General features: G+C 37.2%; 1 protein-coding gene across 11 annotated transcripts in view; it reads left to right on the top strand.

Moving 5' to 3' along the window:
* Cngl (Cyclic nucleotide-gated ion channel-like) overlaps positions 1–19,233 on the top strand; it is a 489,773-nt gene that overhangs the window by 358,834 nt on the left and 111,706 nt on the right. For 2 of the 11 annotated variants that reach the window (XM_074092450.1, XM_074092445.1), the window contains exon 1: positions 4,376–4,537. The exons of the other annotated variants lie outside the window; for them this stretch is intronic. In XM_074092450.1, coding sequence (XP_073948551.1) covers positions 4,499–4,537 — 39 coding nt within the window. In that variant the 5' untranslated portion in view covers positions 4,376–4,498. Of the gene's footprint in view, positions 1–4,375; positions 4,538–19,233 lie in introns of those variants that run through there. 11 annotated transcript variants of the gene reach the window in all.

Below are 19,233 nucleotides of genomic sequence, written 5' to 3'. Positions count from 1 at the left end.
CAGCTCGTCTCCCGGTCTGCGGACGCCATTCGAGAACCTTCTGACCCCATCGCCATGTACCCCGCCCACTGCCTCTTCAGTTTCGCAATTCTTCGGGCTATGTCGGTAACCTTAGTTCAACTGCGGTTATGTTCTAATATTTTCTCTCTTATGTACCTACCTGTTTCCTGTATCGTTTACTATTTCTGGTGTACAATAAAGAGTCATTGTATTGTATTGTATTTTATGCTGATGATAATTAAAGTAATAATCAAGTACCATCGAAGCGGGTATTGAATTACCGGTAACACCCGCTTTCTGTATAACTTTGCCTCAATAATCGCCCCGTAATGTGCCCGTTAATGTAATTTGCTCAGCAGCGAAACCGGCACCGTAAGGACCCCCCCCCTCAAATCCCCACCGCAGTCACCTCTTAGCTACGCTCTATCGGCGTTGAGTGCGTTGCCCTGCGGTTCCCTGAGTACCAGGGACACAGAGCTAGTAAAGCATTCTTTGAATATCTTTTCTTACTTCCTAACCCCAACTAATACTGTGTAAATGGTAATTTGAGTGTTTGTTTGTTTTTTACTCTTTTATGCTTAAAGATGAAGAATCTGATGGCTTTTGAAACGAAATTTAAGTTTAGCATTAACTGCCAGATTGTAATTATAATGTTTCATTTATTTTCTACCCGCAATCGAATCAGTAATGGTTGTTACGTCATTTCGAATTAAAAAAGTAGTGATCATGTAGTGATCACTTTGCGTGCTAATTTACTTTATAAGGAAAACAAGTCTTATTATTTTAATCATCTTATGAAAATGTTTATTTAGGTCTTTACTAACTAAACTACCTACTCTTTAAGTTTGTGATTATAACGTTGTATTTATGCTTCAAGATTTTATATTGTTTTTTCTTCTTATTACTGATATCGAATATTTTAATGTTGTATGTAAATATGTATGTAAGTGTGTAAGCATTGTAAATTAAATGTTATCTAAATTCGTGATTAAATTTGGTATGAACCTAGTCTCATCTCGGAAAAGTGTATACTTAATTCACGAGGGAGGGCTATAAAAGAACTTCGTAGAACAAAAACAAATTGCGGGCAATAAGCTAATAATGAATATTACAAATGTGAATGTGACTTGTTTTTTTCTATGCTTCCACGCCTAAATCATTTCGCTGATCATGGCGCAATTTGATATGGATATAATTTAACACCATAAGAAGCACATAGGATACATTTTATTCCGGAAAATTGTAAGTTCTGCGCGATAGTGATAAAGTGTTCTTTGCAGACAAAGTTGCAGGCGTCAACTCATGTCCTGTATAGTGTCTTCAAAACGGAACGACAGATTTGAGCAATAGTACATCTTGTAGAGGCTGGAAAGTAAGCAATAGATGAAGGAGTTAGTTTAAAGGCCGACCCGAAGGGGAGGCCTTCGATAATACGAGTTCATCTATTGCGCTTTTAACCGAGACTAAACATTGTACTTTTCACGAGCACTGCGAGGAAATAAAAAAACATTTATCAAAAAAAAAAAAAATAACAATCCAAAGAATGCGTTGCTCCGCTCCCGCCGTGTGACACTCTTTACCTCAATAATCGACATGTAAATACCGACCCGAGTTTTCTTGTACACGCCCATAGAAACTCATGTCAGTTTGACACGAGTTTGTATGTTCGCGTAGACTAATGTCGGGTCGGTATTTCCATGTCGGTATCATCCGAGCCGGTAAATAGTGTCATCACTCCCGCCCATTTTATTACATTTTTTGTGACATACTGTTAAATGGTCCGTTCTGAGTGGCCAGTGTATTTAAAAATAAAAAACTCCTCCTCAACAATCTGCTATGTATGTGTGGCATTTTTTTTGCTTAAAACAAAATAGTAAATTTTGTGCTTTATGGATTTGAAATTGGATTTAATTTGCCATAACGTCGAATTAAAAAAGTAGTGATATGGGTTTTACGGGATGACCGTAAAAGTAAGAAAAAATTTGGAATTGAAATAAAAAATACAATAAAGATTAAAAAAAAACAATCTTAATGTTGCTAATTTGTCATTGGCATGCATTGGTCGATTTCTGGGAAGGTATAGTTGGTAGTTCGAGCCGCAGTAGCGAGCTTTGAAGGATTTTTCAAATTTATTTGATAAAATGTTTGTATACATTGATTGACGACCTGTAATACGAGCAAATAATTAAAACATAAGTAGATCGTACTCGTCAAACTGAACAACATTAGTTCAGCGACTTTTAAAAATAATTAGTTTTTATATTTTTATTACACTTTCTAGTTTATAAGTTTATTCGAAGCAGCAATGTAAAGCAAAATGCTTGATGTTTGTAGCGTGACAGGCGACGTCAGTTAGATTCTAGGATGGCGTACATTGATAACACTATTTAATTTGTATGAAAACGGGAAAATCTAAAGAATTCATTATTTTTAAAAGTCGCTGAACTAATGTTATTCAGTTTGACGAGTACAATCTATGTTTGAATTATTTGCTCGTATTACAGGCAACACCCGGTATAAACCTAAAAATTCTAACTAAAAACCTTTACAAGGCTGTTTATATGTAATATCATTGATTAAAACTTATAATTTAATATGACCAATTTTCGTTCCCTTGCAGCCGGTTTTTATCCCTATGTCTATTTAAGCTGTGACAGCGGTTAGTAATAATATCGCACATATTTATGAATTAATGCAACATAAATAGCGAATTCTATTAGTTACACCATCTGCCAATAACCGCATCGATCATCTTGCCGACGTCTGAGCAATAGGGAAGCGGCGAAAACGTATTTAATATGCGGCTAACTCATTTATTTTCTGGAAACCTTTTTCGTCCGACAGTGCAATTTATAAAAAAGCCTTTTTACCAAATACTATTTATATATAAAAAAAAACTAATCGACAAAATTTCATAATATTTTGCACTATCTAAATATTAATGTAAGTAGTCAAAATGTCTAGTGCTTTTTAGGGTTCCGTAGCCAAAATAGCAAAAACGGAACCCTTATAGTTTCGCCATGTCTGTCTGTATGTCTGTCCGTCCGCGGCTTTGCTCAGAGACTATCAATGCTAGAAAACTGTAATTTTGCACGGATATATATGTAAACTATGCCGACAAAATGGTACAATAAAAAAAAATTACAGTACCTCCCATAGACGTAAAGTGGGGGTGTTTTTTTTCTCATCCAATCTTATGGTGTGGGGTATCGTTGGATAAGTCTTTTAAAACCATTAGGGGGTTGCTAAAACTTCGATTTAGTGATTTGTTTGCAAAATATTCAACTTTAAAGTGCAAATTTTAAAATCGAGCGTCCCCCCCTCCCCCCACTCTCTAAAATCTAAACCGGTGGGTGGAAAAATTTGAAAAAATTCAGGATGGTAGTAAGTATATCAAACTTACAAGAAAAACTATAACGGTTAAGTTTTCTTCACAATTATTAGCAGTTTAAGAGTGAATAGCAGCCTAAGGTATAAAATATACCTAAGCTTGGAATATTTCGTAAAAGATATAAAATCCTTAGAAAAATATTACTTAATTTTTTCGTGATGGGTACGGAACCCTATTTCGGGCGTGTCCGACACGCTCTTGGCCGGTTTTATTTAGTTTAAGACATATCTACTCGTAATATTTAAAACATCCAAATACACAACAACTTATGTTCACTGACACAAAATTAATACAAATATGTTATTTAATTTGTCAGTATTTCGTTATGACTTATGAGACACACACACAAGTGATATTTATTATTCAGAACATTTACTCCCTGTTTCACCACCCATTGATTAAGTTTATTTAACGGATAGATGTGATGCCGTCTCTGGTTGTTTTGTTTTGTTCTCTTCTTGTTGTTTGGAGACTTTCACATCTATCCGTCAAATAAACTTAATCAATGAGCGGTGAAACAGCCCTTAAAGTTCTGTCGGGCGCGAGATTGGATTTGAGATTCAGAAAAAAAGAAATTGTTTCATTTTATATTTTTTAACTTAGTTACAAAGTCAAATCAGAGAGCATCGCTAAACTCATATCAAAGTTGTCGAACTAATATAGTCGCAAAAAATAACTACTTTTCCAAACTTAAACGAGAACGAAACTTTTCAACTATTACAAAAAATAGCAGTCAAAAAAGTCAAAAGTTATCACACTTTTCTTAATATTAAATCAAATAAAAGGCAAAGCAAGATTTGAAAATTCGTAGAAATTGCAAAACTCGATTACTTACGCTTTTTCACGCTTTCAAAAGCTAAATAGGCCTCGTTTTAGCTAACTCGACTAATTAACAAGTTTGGAGACAATCCGTTCGCTGCGTGGAATCCTAACAGAACATTACGATCATCCAGTGCTTCAGTCGAACGTCGGCTGCGGCTCGAAACAGACTCCCGCGCGTCGCGTCCTGCTCTCGCGGAAAACAAACGAACAAAACAAAACATCCGAAAAACAAAAATAATGTGCAGTGAAGTGTAAAAATTTGATCTATATTATCAATAATAGTTGATGGCCACTAAAAATAAAGTAATGCGTTTGCCGTCCGTGGTAAGATTTGGATGTAAAACGAATGCACAGACGAAGAAAAATAGCATGTTTACAGGTTTTTACATTGTTGAGTAGATGCCTGGCTTTGTATGGTTGAGCACGTTGCTCGTTCACAGAATGATCACAGCTTTTTTAAACCACCCACATAGTTAAGGGCCTATTATGTTTTATAACCGGACTCCTTTCAGTGTTTTACCCCATAGATAATAATCTGATGACGCAAATAAATTGTTTAAACGGTTATAGACGCAGCAATATATTCGTGATTTTTGCCGGAGTTAGCGTTTTCTGGCAAACTTTTTACGGTAGATATTTTCTTTTAGCGAAGAATTGAATAACATTATTTTGTTACGTGAGTCTAACATAATTTATCTCGTTTTACGGAAGACTAGCGCGAATTCTACTGACGCGAAAATAATGTATTTACTTACGAAAAAGTATTACTTACACTTAGATGAAAAAATAAACGTAAAGCAATACTTTCAGAAATTGATGAATAAATAAACTTCTGGTGCTTATGGAAGTAGCTTTACACCGGCCATAAAGTCAGTATTTATTTCAAAAGCAAAAAGGTTAAAAAAGGTTAAATGTTCCATTCATTTGATGTATGGGGATTATTGCAGCAGACTTTTTGAACCATAATTTATCGTGTTTAATCCAGCTTTATTATTTAAATAGGCTCGAATATCATAAAAGGTTAAGACTGGGTTTCGGTATAATAATAGCAATAACCGGTAAAGTAATTTACCAAATAACTTTTTGATATCCTGCCTTTTTTGCGGCTGATTTAGACTTACTTTTCGTGACATGATGGCTACTTAAGACTATTCAATTAGTTGGAAGCTGCAGCACCTGATGTTAAATTTTTTATTTACACATACATGTAAACACTATAAAAAAACCTTGCATGTGCCCATTTTACCCCTACTTGTTTGTACATAATCAAGAAATACTTAAGTAAGTTACTAATTATTTATTATCCAACTTCGTGATTCTTTGTGAAAGGAGAGGTTCGATAACCTACAAGAATCCTTAAAAATGTATCCATTAATGATATCTCCATCTAGCTCGCACCCGCAACAAACGTATTTAGTGGCATGATACAATACGATAATATCATTCGTTGTCCATAAAGTTACCTAGTAATTTGGTGACCATTTTGACCACCGTCTTTATATTTGACATTAGAATAAATACAACCTTGCGAATAGACTCGATCTATTATGTAAATTAGTGACGTGGTGAGCTTCTCTATTCATTGCGGGGCTTAGTTCATAACCTGTTAATGTTATTTGACATCGCACGTAATGAATAGAGAAAACGCGCTCTAGTCGTGGCTGGCCGATACTTTGAAAACTAATACACATGCGTTATTATGACTTTTTTGAACATGAAACTACCGTGAGACTCTCTCATATTAAATGATATCTAACCGGATAACTCACGTCTTAAATCGAGTTTAGCTCGATATGTTTCGGGCTAATTCAACGCGCGGCGGCTGCCGCAACACCCGTACTTAATTACTCGATTAAACTCGATTTAAGCCGTGAGTTATCCGGTCTAATATCATTTAGTATTATTACTTTTGTTCAGGACTTTCATGATTTTAGCAAGAATTTGGACGCACGTGTGCGTTATGACACTTAATTCTTAATCGGGCCTGTCAACCGACGAATCTACGATGTATACTTTTTTTACAGTCATAGGCTTGCGACCGCAATCACCCCTGATGGTAAGCGGAGGCGTGGACTAAGTAAGGTTGAGTAAGCTTGCTTAATACCTATCTATCTATAACAGCCCTCAAAGCGCCACATCGGACATGCATAGGCCTCCTCTCTACTTTTCCAGTCTTGCCTATCCATTGCCACTCGCATCCAGTTTACGCCAGCTTGTTGCCGGATATCGTCTGTCCATCTTTTTGGTGGTGTTAGCACGGGGTCTCCACTCCAGGACTCTTCTCGCCCAACGACTGTGGTCCATTCTAGCAATATGTCCTGCCCATCTCCACTTTCTGCGTTCTATTTCTGTTATTCGCTTTAGTCTTCTGTCTGATCAACTCGTTTTTCTTTCGGTCCAGAAGGTGTATTCAAAAGGCTTAATATACTTATGTCCATGCGCCCTAGATTTGAAGACATCCAGATTGTAGTGATTAGGAAACAGTTAGTTATATAAGCGAAACAGTTAGGTACACGTTATCGGAAGCTCTGAAAGTGACGACCTCTTATTACCAAATCCAGTGTCAAGAACTCAACAGCTTCTGACTTCGTAAACAATTTTAGTTACAAAACGGAAAAAACATCGCTTCCGACTGCAAATGTTCTACTAATATTTAATCAGTTTTGTTTTGAGTCTCTTAATAAATCTATACGATGCCGCCTCATAGCACAACGCGATTTCGTATCGTGTTTATGGCAAGAGCTATTGAATCATTAAAATCATTTCAATAAATTTATTGAATCATTGCTTAATTAATATCGTGTATTGTTTAACGAAAGTCGTTTGAATTTTACATTAAACAATGATGACAGCGGTCGACTCACTAAGAGAAATGATTCTGTTAACCAACTCGCGTTAATCGCGTGCTTGGTCATGGTTAAATTGGAGTTGGAGATGGAGAATGGATTGGAGAGTGTATTAAATTTTAACCCCCTGCATATTTTAGCACGTGATGAAACATGTGTTTGTCATTAGTAATTTACTATGTAAGAGCGGCAGTTAAAATCGTTTTCTTTTCGCTGCTGACAAATTTGAATTGTTCGCAAGTTTCGTAATTATTATTTTAATGAGTTGTTTTGTTCAGATAAGAACTGCTTGTGAGGATTAACTTGGATGTTTTGACAGTTGAGAATGAGTTTTATGTAGGTACTGATACGTTAAGTACCTATTACATAATTTACCGGGTGGGCTGTTTAAAAGAAGCAAATAATTATAACCAACAAAAAGGTTGGAATTTAAGAGCTACGGTGTACACACAGACACACATAGCGGTCAAACTTATAACACCCCTCTTTCTAGACATCGTACTCGTCAAACTGGACGACATTAGTTCAGCGATTTTGTACGCGTCGAGTTCTTTAGCGATATGGTATTTCTAAGTTATCCTTGTCCCTTGGACTCGAAAAAAGAAAGTCCATACACCACCTTAACATAATAAAATGAAACTAAAATTCGCTAATTATGAAATCATAATTTTAGCTAAAATAATAACATGAAATTAATAGTGATTCAAAATATTATAGCAGAGATTTATAGAATTGAAAATGATGGGCTTATACATTCGGAAATAACGCAGTTTCTAAACTTTCTGTATTATAGAATAGCGAAGTAACCGAATTAAATTTATGTTTAAATTGCTAAAGAAACTTTCAGACTGAAAATGAAAACTTATTTACCTATAGCTATTGCAAATGTCAGTGTACAGCGCAATACAGCATTAAGTATTTTTTAATAAATTTACATTAATTTTAGCTTTTTTTATTTGGTTAAATAAATAAAAAATGTATCCTTCGTGCAGTCCTTGTTATAAATATAGGCACTATTAAGGTGGTTAGAAATATAAGAACACACTAGATTATTTATGGCCATACTCGTGTCTATGTACAGACGTAGATGTTTATGAGCACCTAGACAGCTTCATTGTCTCCCTGTCCCAAGGTACATAATACATAACATAATAGAATCGGTACCTAGCAAAAGTTGGCAACATTAGTGGCCAGTAGGTACGCAAGTTTTGATCTCCTTATTGATCTCACTAATTTTTACAAGCTTTTGTTTAATTTCACTTTGTATATAAATTTGTTTGTTCCCTTCAAATCTTGCAAGTTAATTTTAATTCACTTCCAGTCGAATAGATCGTAATTTGGTTTACTATTATATATTTTATTCTGTTCATGATTGATTTCACCTTCAGTATTTTTTTTTATGAATATAAACTATTGAAGATGTTACTTTGTGGAAGTTCATAATTATCAACTCAACAAGTTACCTTTTCCACGACGTAATTTCAGTAAAAATAGTTAGTTTGTGTCTTTGAGAGTGAACCAAAGATACCCACGGTCTGCATCCTGAGCAAATACGTCTAATATCTCTATAATGAGGTACAAGACGCTTTTAACGATAAGCTAAATAAAAAAAGGTGTCTACCCTAACAAATCTGCAAACTAAACAATACAAGTTGTCAAAAAAACATACTAGATTATACTTCATCTTTCGACCTTGATGTCAACTATCTTAAATACATAGCCGATGAAGAAGCAGCTCTCCAAAACAAATATTAAGAAGTTATTGTATTACTTCAGAGTCAAGGCCGTGTTGTGATTGGTAATAATTCCCGACGTGTTATTGGTCGAAATTGCGCCAGTTTTATTGGTTTATTTACATTTGCTTTTCCTGGCTGTTTTATATAACATTATGAAAAGGTTGAATGATAAGGAAATGTATTCCTCAATACTGGAAGATTAAAGCTGTACAGAGTACTATACCTAAATACCTTGTTATTCAAATAAAATTTGAATTCATACCTACATCTTTGTGATCCGTATTCGATCTTTTATGCAATAATTCACCTTTCGAATGTTCTTATCGCAAACAAACAACATATAAATAAGGATTCTTGAATTTTTTGACCCGAAAACGTTCAAATAAGTGCCTTTATCTCCATCAAAATGCTTTAAAACCACAATCGATTTCAATTAACAACCTCACTTGAACCTTATTTCAATTCTGTGAGAACTCAAAACTGTTCTCGGGGATTGTTATATAAATTAGAACCGACAGGTTATCAGAATGTTCGTTAACAGAGAAAGAGGCGTTTTCAATTGATATTCTGTGTCGTGGAGTGTAATCAAACCTATTTATCGCTTCCTCCTCTCCCTTTTCCCAATTCCGTTCAATCAACAAATGGCAACACTATAAAATGGGAAAATAAAAGGTCTTTTAGAGCAACACTTTTTTTTGTTTTTCTTAGGTTTGTTTGAGCGTAAACAATACTAGTTTAGAAAATCCTAGTTTTTTAACTATCCAATATAACTAACTAATCCTATTATATTTTTATCTATTCAAAATAACGGTATTTAGATTAGTGAATATGATTAATATACTTCGCTTTAAAGTAGCATAAAGCTTGAATAAGGGTTCTCTCAATGAATCCCACATCCCACTAATATTATAAATTCGAAAGTTTGCAAGTCTGTTTGTTTGTGTGACTTCATTACGTCTAAACCGCTGAACCGATTTAGATGAAATTTGGTATACAAATAGTTTGAGTCCCGGGGAAGGGCGTAGGATAGTTTTTATCCCGGAAAATTACATAGTTTACGCGGGATAGCGATAACCGGATTCTAAGCGGACGGAGTCGCGGGTAACGGCTAGTGATTAATTAATAGGTTGCCTGGAAGAGATCGCTCTTAAGCGATAAGGCCGCCTATTGCTCACCTTGTAATTTTTTTTTCTCTGTGTATCTGTTTTCTGTATCGCTTACTATGTCTGGTGTACAATAAAGAGTCTTTGTATTGTATTGTATTGTAATACTTCAGGTTTGTTATATAACTCATTTAACCTATAACCTAGCTGTAATAGAGTTCTACAGGGTAGTAAAATATTATCCTAAAAAATCTACAGTTTCAGAAAAATATTCCAAGAAACAGTTGGGAAATTAATCATGTTGGGAAAAGCCAGGATCTGAAAAAGAAGTTATTGTAATCTCAATTTTCATAATCTGTTATTCTTCAGGATGTTTTGACTACTCAATGCTTTGAAAATATAAGATCATATTAAGATTGATGCATGTTTCTTATAAAATACCGCTTCTGTGGAAAATCGTTTTCTAGGTTTGAATATAAAATGTTGGTTTTATCAAATTGCCAAGAGCCATTTTATAATCCAATGAAAGCGAAGTGGAAAATCGACCAATCAGAGCATTTCATCATTTCTGATTTAAACACGTTCCAATTTTGGACACAGATATTCCCTCAGAATGAAAGGACTTGGGCTGTATCCCACGCGATCCCAATGCGAAAGTTTGTGATTATGTGTGCGTATGTATGTATGTTTATTATTTGCGCTAAAACCGATGCAAGAATTTCGATGTAAATTGGTATTGAGATAACTGGACCCCTGGAATAACAGATAAGTTACCTTTATCCCAATGTTCCCACTGGGTCCATGGATGCTAAATCTCAAAACCCTTTAATGTTGCAGACACAAAATAAAATTTTGTACGGACGTTTTTTGTACAATGTACTTAAATGAAAACTGCGATGTTAATTTTGGGAATTCTCGTGGAAATTTAGTCAGCAACATTATATTAGTCGTAGTACGTTTACTGCTGGACATGATCCTCCCCCATAGACTGTCGGCGACTTCAGTTACAAGTGGCCTACGTCTATAGTGAACCCGCGGCTTTACACAGGTCGTCCATACACCTCGCAAATATAAAATAAAAAACCGGCCAAGAGCGTGTGAGACACGCCCGAAATAGGGTTCCGTAGCCATTACAGAAAAAATAAGTAATATTTTTAGGTATATTTTATACCTTAGGCTGCTATTTACTCATAAACTACTTATAATTCTCAAGCAAACTTAGCCGTTATAGTTTCCCTTGAAAGTTAATTTGATATACTTACTACCATCCTGAATTTTTTTAAATTTTCCACCCACCGGTTTAGATTTTAGAGGGGGGGGGGGACGCTCAATTTTAATGAAAATTTGCACTTTAAAGTTGAATATCTCGGACTATGGAGAGGGCTATGCTCGGGGTTTCTCTGCGGGATAGAATCAGAAATGATGATATCCGCAGTAGAATTAAGGTTACCGACATAGCTCTTCATTGCGAAACTGAAGTGGCAATGGGCGGGGCACATTGCTCGCAGGACTGATGGCCGATGGGGTCAAAAGGTTCTCGAATGGCGTCCGCGGACCGGGAGTCGAGCTGTCGGTAGGCCTCCATCAAGATGGAGCGACAACCTGGTTAAGATTGCGGGATCGCGGAAAGCACAAGACCGGTCTGAGTGGAGAGCCTTGGGGGAGGCCTATGTCCAGCAGTGGACGTCTTTCGGCTGACATGATAATGATTTTTTTTTTTTATACGACTGGATGGCAAACGAACAAGTGGGTCTCCTGATGATGATGATGGTTGAATATTTCGCAAACATACCACTGAATCGAAAAATTGTATTAGCAAATCCCTTTTAGTTTTAAAAGACCTATCCAATGATACCCCACACTATAGGATTGGATGAGAAAAAAAAACACCCCCACTTTACGTCTATGGGAGGTACCCTAAAAATAAACTTTTTGAATTTTTTATTGTACCATTTTGTCGGCATAGTTTACCTATATATCCGTGCAAAATTACAGCTTTCTAGCATTGATAGTCCCTGAGCAAAGCCGCGGACGGACAGACAGACAGACATGGTGAAACTATAAGGGTTCCGTTTTTGCCATTTTGGCTCCGGAACCCTAAAAAAAACAGAATTTCATTTCGACTGCAGACCTATTGATTTACGCGAGCAAAGATGAGTACACAATACGTTTTGAAAAATGTAATTAAATTAAATTGAAATCGCACTCAGATTTTCTATCGTACCCTAATCGATTTGGAATGATAGCAGCCCTCGCTCTCATCGATCCTGAATAAAAATAGATGGCCAGCACGCACACACCATACAGATCGGGAAAGGGATCGCGACCAGCCTGAAGAAAGTCGGGTGATAATGAGCTGGGCTCGTGTTACAACACACGACACACTGTATATATGATTGGAAAGCTTAACCTCTTGGCTTTATATGTACGGTTGGTGTTAACAATACACACTATTTTTGATTGTCTAGCTGAACTTGTTTGCTTTATACGTTTGGCTGATGTAAAAACGACACATTGTATTTTTGATAATAGCTGAACATGTTGGCTGTATACTTTAGATTGGTGTTAAAGCGACATACATAGTTACATGTTGTTTGTAAAGCTGGACTTGTTAGCTTTATACGTTCAGCTGATGTAAAATCGACACACTGTGTTGTGATTGTAAAGCTGAACTTGTAAGCTTTAGTTCTTTGGTTTGTGTTAAAATGACACAATGTATCTTTAATTGTAGGTGGACCTCATCAAAATTTTACTATGTTTTTAGGGTTCCGTAGCAAAAATAAGTAGCGAGTGTACCATTTCTTGCTAGGCCGGCAACGCATCTGCAGTCCTGATGGTGCTGCGGATTGCTCTGGGCGACGGTAATCACTTAACATCAGGTAAACCGTCATCTGCTCGTTACATGAATCGAGTTAATACCGATGGCACACTACGGCCACACCGTACAAAATACGCGTTCTTGAATCTACATAGGCACGAAGACGTCTGTACACACGTCAATGTGTGCGTAAGATACACAGGGCTGACTATCGCAAGTACTTATATGTAGGTATCTTACCTATTAATTGAAACTTAATTAAAATTTGTGTCTGTGCATTTAAGCATTATTATTTACAATTACAATAGATATACGACTACAAACTTAAACGAATTATTCGGTAAGAAGGTAGTTATTTCATGTTTTAATCGCGATAATTTCAGAAATCATTATTTATTTAGAAGACTTAGTGCCGTGCGGCCGACATACATCGCGTTGCGCAACCGACTGCTTTCCTGCGGTTTTCCTGCAAGTTGCGCTTGAGGGGTGGGGTAACGAACGAACCGGTGCGGGGCGGAGCTCGGCCATTCTGTACGTTAGTACTATTATATATTCAGTGCCGATGGCCATAATTATCCTTCAAAGCCAAAGTAACTTATAACGTTTTAAACTTTCGTGATTTTCAATCATAGTCAAAATATCACCAACGGGACTTATCACGCTAACACATACAAGTAATATTTACCTCGACGTTTTGGCAACATTGCAGTGGCCGTGGTCACGAGTAGACTGAAGTGTGGGGTGTCAACATATACATAGTATATACATCGTAGTAAACTTTAAGTCCGTACCTTAATTGTATCAGCGAAATGGTGTCAAGCAAACGCCGTGACTCTCAGAGCCTCATTTAAGTACCTCTGTATTTCTCAGGAGCATGTTTTCCTTCCACCGTCAGAAATGATTAATGCTCGCTATATTCACACGTATTCGTATAAGAGTTATGGCTGATATTTTAGAAAATTGCTCCTTGGATATTGAGAGGGATATCCCTTTGTAACAACTACAATTTGTCTCACGAAAATGATACAGGTTATCTGTTGCGCTATAGAAAATCTAGGTTACAAATATTCTGCGCAATCCAATGAAGCTCGGAATTTTTTGTTCGTCAACAATATTACAATATTACTTTTATTGTTAGCCTATTCTGTCCCACTGCTGAGCAAAGGCCTCCCGCAATACTTCCACTATTATTTGTGCACTGCATATACCAGCCAGTTCTTCAAGAAGTAGTCAGCTCCTCCCGCTATCGCCGTCTAGGTCTGGCAGGTCGACTTCTCGATTTGATGGGCGTCCACTCGGTGGCTATTTTAGCCCACAACTCGTCCGACATGCAACAAACATGGCCAGCCCAGTCCTACTTCAGCTTAGACTATGAGTAATTTGAGTCATGGAGCGCAAGTTGGTGGTCTGGATCTGATCTACGAATTATAAACCTAACATGCAACATTCAGCATGTCTCAGATTGGGGAAGACTAAACTTGGTCCAATTTAATCCCTAAAAGACACAGGTATGCGTGTTCTCCGCTAAAAAGGATACTTTGTTGTGTCGCCTCGTTTTGAGGGGACTTCTCTTGAGGTCAAGCCGTCTATAGGGATTCTGGGAGTCGACATTTCGAACGATGTACAGTTTCGTGGTCATTTGGATGGCAAAGCTAAACTAGCTTCAAAGAAACTGGGGGTACTGAATAGAGCGGCGCAGTACTTCACGCTGGCTCGTCGCCTACAGCTTTTTAAAGCACAGGTTAGGCCGCTTATGGAGTACAGTTCCCATCTCTGGGCTGGAGCACCCCAGTATCAGCTTCTTCCATTTGACCGCATCCAACGTAGGGCTGGTAGATTTTTCGGCAACCGGGCACTCTCTGACCGGCTTGAACCTCTGGCAATGCGGAGGGATGTTGCATCTCTCTGCATCTTGTACCGCATATATCATGGGGAGTGTTCGGAAGAATCATTCGGATTGTTGCCTGCAGCTAGGTTTCACTACCGTACTTCGCGCAGGCGTCAGTCATTTCATCCTCACCACCTTGATGATTGGCAAGTGAGTGAGTGAGTGAGTGAGTGAGTGAGTGAGTGAGTGAGTGAGTGAGTGTGTGTGTGTGTGTGTGTGTGTGTGTGTGTGTGCTTGCGCGCGCATGAGTGTGTTTGTTATTCCTTCACGTTAAAACAGCTGGACGGATTTTCCTGAAGTTACTTTTTATCCCGATATTCCCATGGCAACGGGATAAAGTCCACAACTTCAACGGCTGGCATTATATACATAAGGTAGGGAATAGATACGTGAGAATTTAGAATTTTACATCCCGGAATTTCAATTCAACAGTCTGATCTATGGGATTACGCATGCGAAGCCCGTAAACACTATGTAACATAAAGCTCATTACACGATAAGCTTTCTCTTTCACTCATGCTTAACATACCAATCGCTATGCGGTGTTTACTATAATACCTTCAAACTTTATCTTCTCTCCACACGCCCTCCGCATATTTTCACGACCCACGAATAAGTACTTTTGCCACAAAAGCCTTTTACGCATCAAGAAATTCGCATATTAGGCACGCATTATATTAGCGAACGACAAGGAACGTGTATAATACTTTTTGTCGTCATTGTTAACCACATTTCAAAAGGCAAAGGGCAGTTGACGATCAATCTGAAAAAAAAACTTTCTTGAAGAGTTTAGCGTTCGATATAACAATTTCATCAGAGGGGTCCGAAGACCTGGCAGCTTCCTCGGACAAAGAATTAGCCTAGCTATTCAAAGAGGGAACGCTGCCAGCATCTTCGGGACCTTGCCTAAGGGGGCTTTTTAAATAATTAGTTTTATTTTTAGCTTTTTCAGAGTTCCGTAGCCATAATGTCAAAAACGAGCCCTTATAGCTTCGCCATGTCTGTCTGACCATCCGCGGCTTAGCTTAGAGACTATTAGTGCTAGAAAGTTTTTATTCTGCATGTGTATGTAGCAATTGTAGTTTGATTTCGTTTTTTTTCTTCTTTTCTATATTGTATGTTTTTGTATTTTGTAAGTATTGTCGCTTTCCGTGAAATCGCCAAGCGGTCACAGCGGAAGACCAGCGTTCGCTTACACATCCAACAGTATGCTGAGCTGGGACCGCTGCTGGGTGATTTCGCAAAAACTCGTTTTTATGTTTTCTTTTTGAATTGTCTTTGTGTACCTAATTTAAGTTTATGTTTTTTGCGAAAAGATGCTAAATCATGTCTTAGTTCTCGACAAACTGAATTTAAAGTATATCGATTGACACAAGGGTTTCGTGCGTTAACCTGGATTATCCGAGTAAGGTTGCCTAAGGGGTTAAACTAGAAGTTTTTCAACTTAAGCCACCTTAAGCTTAAGCTAACTGGATAACCAGGATTGCTCCAAGTCCGCTTTAAAATTCTAAGAGGAATAAAGAAGATTATGGTTTGTTAAGTAATGTTCTTCTTTTAAACTTGTTGAACTTTTAAACGTTCTAAAGTTTCCATAGCTAGCTCATACATAACTATATATAACAGCACCCAAGACTTATTTGTCACACCTAATAAAATTATTAAAAGGTTCTCGAATGGCGTCCGCGGACCGGGAGACGGACTGTCGGTAGGTTTCCAACAAGATGGAGCGACGACCTGGTTAAGATCGCGGGATTGCGGTAGATGCGGAAAGCACAATACTGGTCTGAGTGGAGAGCCTTGGGGGAGGCGTATGTCCAGCAGTGGACGTCTTTCGGCTGACATGATGTTGATAATAAATTACCTCGACGTTTCAGTGGCCGTGGTCACGAGATGGTCACGAGTAGACTGAACTGTAGGGTATAACGTTTGTTAAGCTGCACTACCCGCTTTGAACTACCCGCACTTAACATCCGCCTGGAGGCAGTTCTTCATTGTGGTGTCCCCAACGCAATACGAGGTACTAAATTAAAATGTTGGCACGTCTTTAGATATCTATTACAAAACATAAACTTTAAAAATAATAAAGACATAACGCTCATTTGATATAAATTTATTTTCGGTGGAAATATTTACTAGACGAACTTTTTTTAGCTTGTACTTAATATTATACAGAATTATTTAAGTTAGATTAGTTTCATCTTATAACGATTCTGTACAGTAAAGAATATCTATACGATATCTCTATTACGAAAAATTTTTTTCGTTATTATTTTCAAACTTTAAGTAATTTTTTATATGTTAAATGTCCTGAACGTCCCAAAGCAAGATCAGCGCCGTTTGCAAGAGCGGCATTATGCCGATTTGAGACTACCTATTTCATGACGGTGTATTTTCATTAGTTTATTTTATTTAGGTAATGCCACGAATAAATATTTTCTTTGAAATTAGTACGTACCCACGTTTTTACACCTTAGTGCGACGTTCATTTGCCATATAGTTTTTTTGAGATTGTGATTATTTTTCCTTCAAGACGCGAACGAAAATAGAGCCATTACTGCCTTGTTTGGCACGTCAATTGTCACTTGTAATGTCGCACGTATCGCACATTCCACTTGACAACACGAAATATACCTATCTATAGACTGAGAAAACCTACTCGCAGCTTATTCTCAAATGGATTTGTACTATAAACACAAAAGAATAAAATCGTTGTTGGAACAAAACAATACTCGGTTCATCTTTGTTGTATTGACAACTTTGTCTGCATGGTGATAAGGTAGAAAGCGTAAGATTACGACGGCTTGGAGCCGTCCTGATACCTCAGTACCTACCTATAGTAGCTTGAGACCAAAAAACGTACATTTTAGTTACGGTCATAGGTCAGGAATAAATCTTTTTTTACGGATGGATTTGTCGCAAGATTTATTCATTTGTTTTTGCAACTTTATATTTACTTTGATGGTATTAGGGTGTCAGGTGATTGAAACGTAAATGTTTCTGGGAATCGATTTAAAGAATTGTTTTTGTCCATGCTAGAAAATAAATCAAACTCAGTACGTTGTTTATTTTCTCGCCCTTATTTTTACATAGTTATAAACGTGTTGAAATGTTTATTTTGCGTGTATCTGGAAAGAACACTCATCATCATCATGTCAGCCGAAAGACGTCCACCACTGCTGCTACATAGGCCCCCCAAGGTTACCCACTCAGACCGGTCTCTTGTGCTTTTCGCATCCACAGCGATCCGCGGTCGCAGGACTGATGGCCGATGGGGTCAGAAGGTTCTCGAATGGCGTCCGCGGACCGGGAGAGGAGCTGTCAGTAGGCCTCCAACAAGATAGAGCGACCTGAACGACCTGCAAAGATCATTATTCAAAGTGAAATAAATATAAATGAAATTTAATAGTTTCTTTTGCTTGTCTACATAATATGTCGTCATAATTTGATATACAAAGGAACGTAAATCCAAACGTATGGCACAATAACAGATTTTGGGCAGTCAGTCTAGAACTATCGACATATTGAAATTGTATTTGCTGAAGTTTAAATAAAACAAACATGAAGAGTTGAAGAGTTTATTATTAAAATAGGGTTTTTTTATGTATTGTGGACCTTCTGTCCACAACAGTACCTACAATGCCTTCTATGGCGTGCAATAAGTGGGCAGCAGGGCAGGCAGCGCGGGTGCTGGTGGCGCGCTGCTGGGGCGCAAATTACCTACCGACTGTCTACCCTGGAGTTGACCCAATGCACGTCAATGCTGAGGCCGTTGTAGCATCTTTGTAGTTTTGAGTAGACCTATGTATAAATTATTTCAACAAACGAACCACGAATCTGTACTTCAGACACACACACAGACACACTCACACACACACACACACACACACACACACACACACACACACACACACACACACACACACACACACACACACACACACACACATACACACAACCAATGGTATAAAATTAAAATTATAATTAAAATGAATCGAATGAAATTGTAGTAAACCAGTAATTGTTATTATTACATTCAATTATAATTAATATTGCATGAAATTAAAATTTATTATTACATTCAATTATAATTAATATTGCATGAAATTAAAATTTATTATTACATTAAATTATAATCGTTAGCTTTAGTGCATAAAACCACTGTGATTGTTTTATATAATTATATGTAAATTATCTATTGTTCCTGCTGTTACTGCTATTCAGCATCATATATTGCATGTCATTATAATTACATTTTATTCTAGAAGACCGGGATCTCCTGTCACAGGTATTTTCACATACCTACTAGGAGATATCTAACCTTGTTTGCTTGTTTGCTCTGGCTATTGGAATAAATACATTTTCATTTCATTTCACTCCAAATTCCAATTAGGTTATCACAACAACGCGTCAGAATTACCTATTATGAAAACAAACAGTGGAATAAATCCGCATTCATTCGGAATATTCGTCACGCGGCAACCCTGATACACCATCCTAATTAGGGCTGCCACCTGCCATCCCTTTGAATAATTATCAAACCTGGTGTATTTTTTCATCCTGGTATTTGACAGGGGCCGTAAGGCAAACAAAGTTCAAAGGATAAGCGGAGAAATGTAGATGACATTTAAA

This window comes from Choristoneura fumiferana, chromosome 9, assembly GCF_025370935.1.
Source record: "Choristoneura fumiferana chromosome 9, NRCan_CFum_1, whole genome shotgun sequence".
Classification (NCBI taxonomy): domain Eukaryota; kingdom Metazoa; phylum Arthropoda; class Insecta; order Lepidoptera; family Tortricidae; genus Choristoneura; species Choristoneura fumiferana.
The sequence above is the reverse complement of the archived record's forward strand: the minus strand, read 5'-3'. Positions and strand labels throughout refer to the sequence as shown.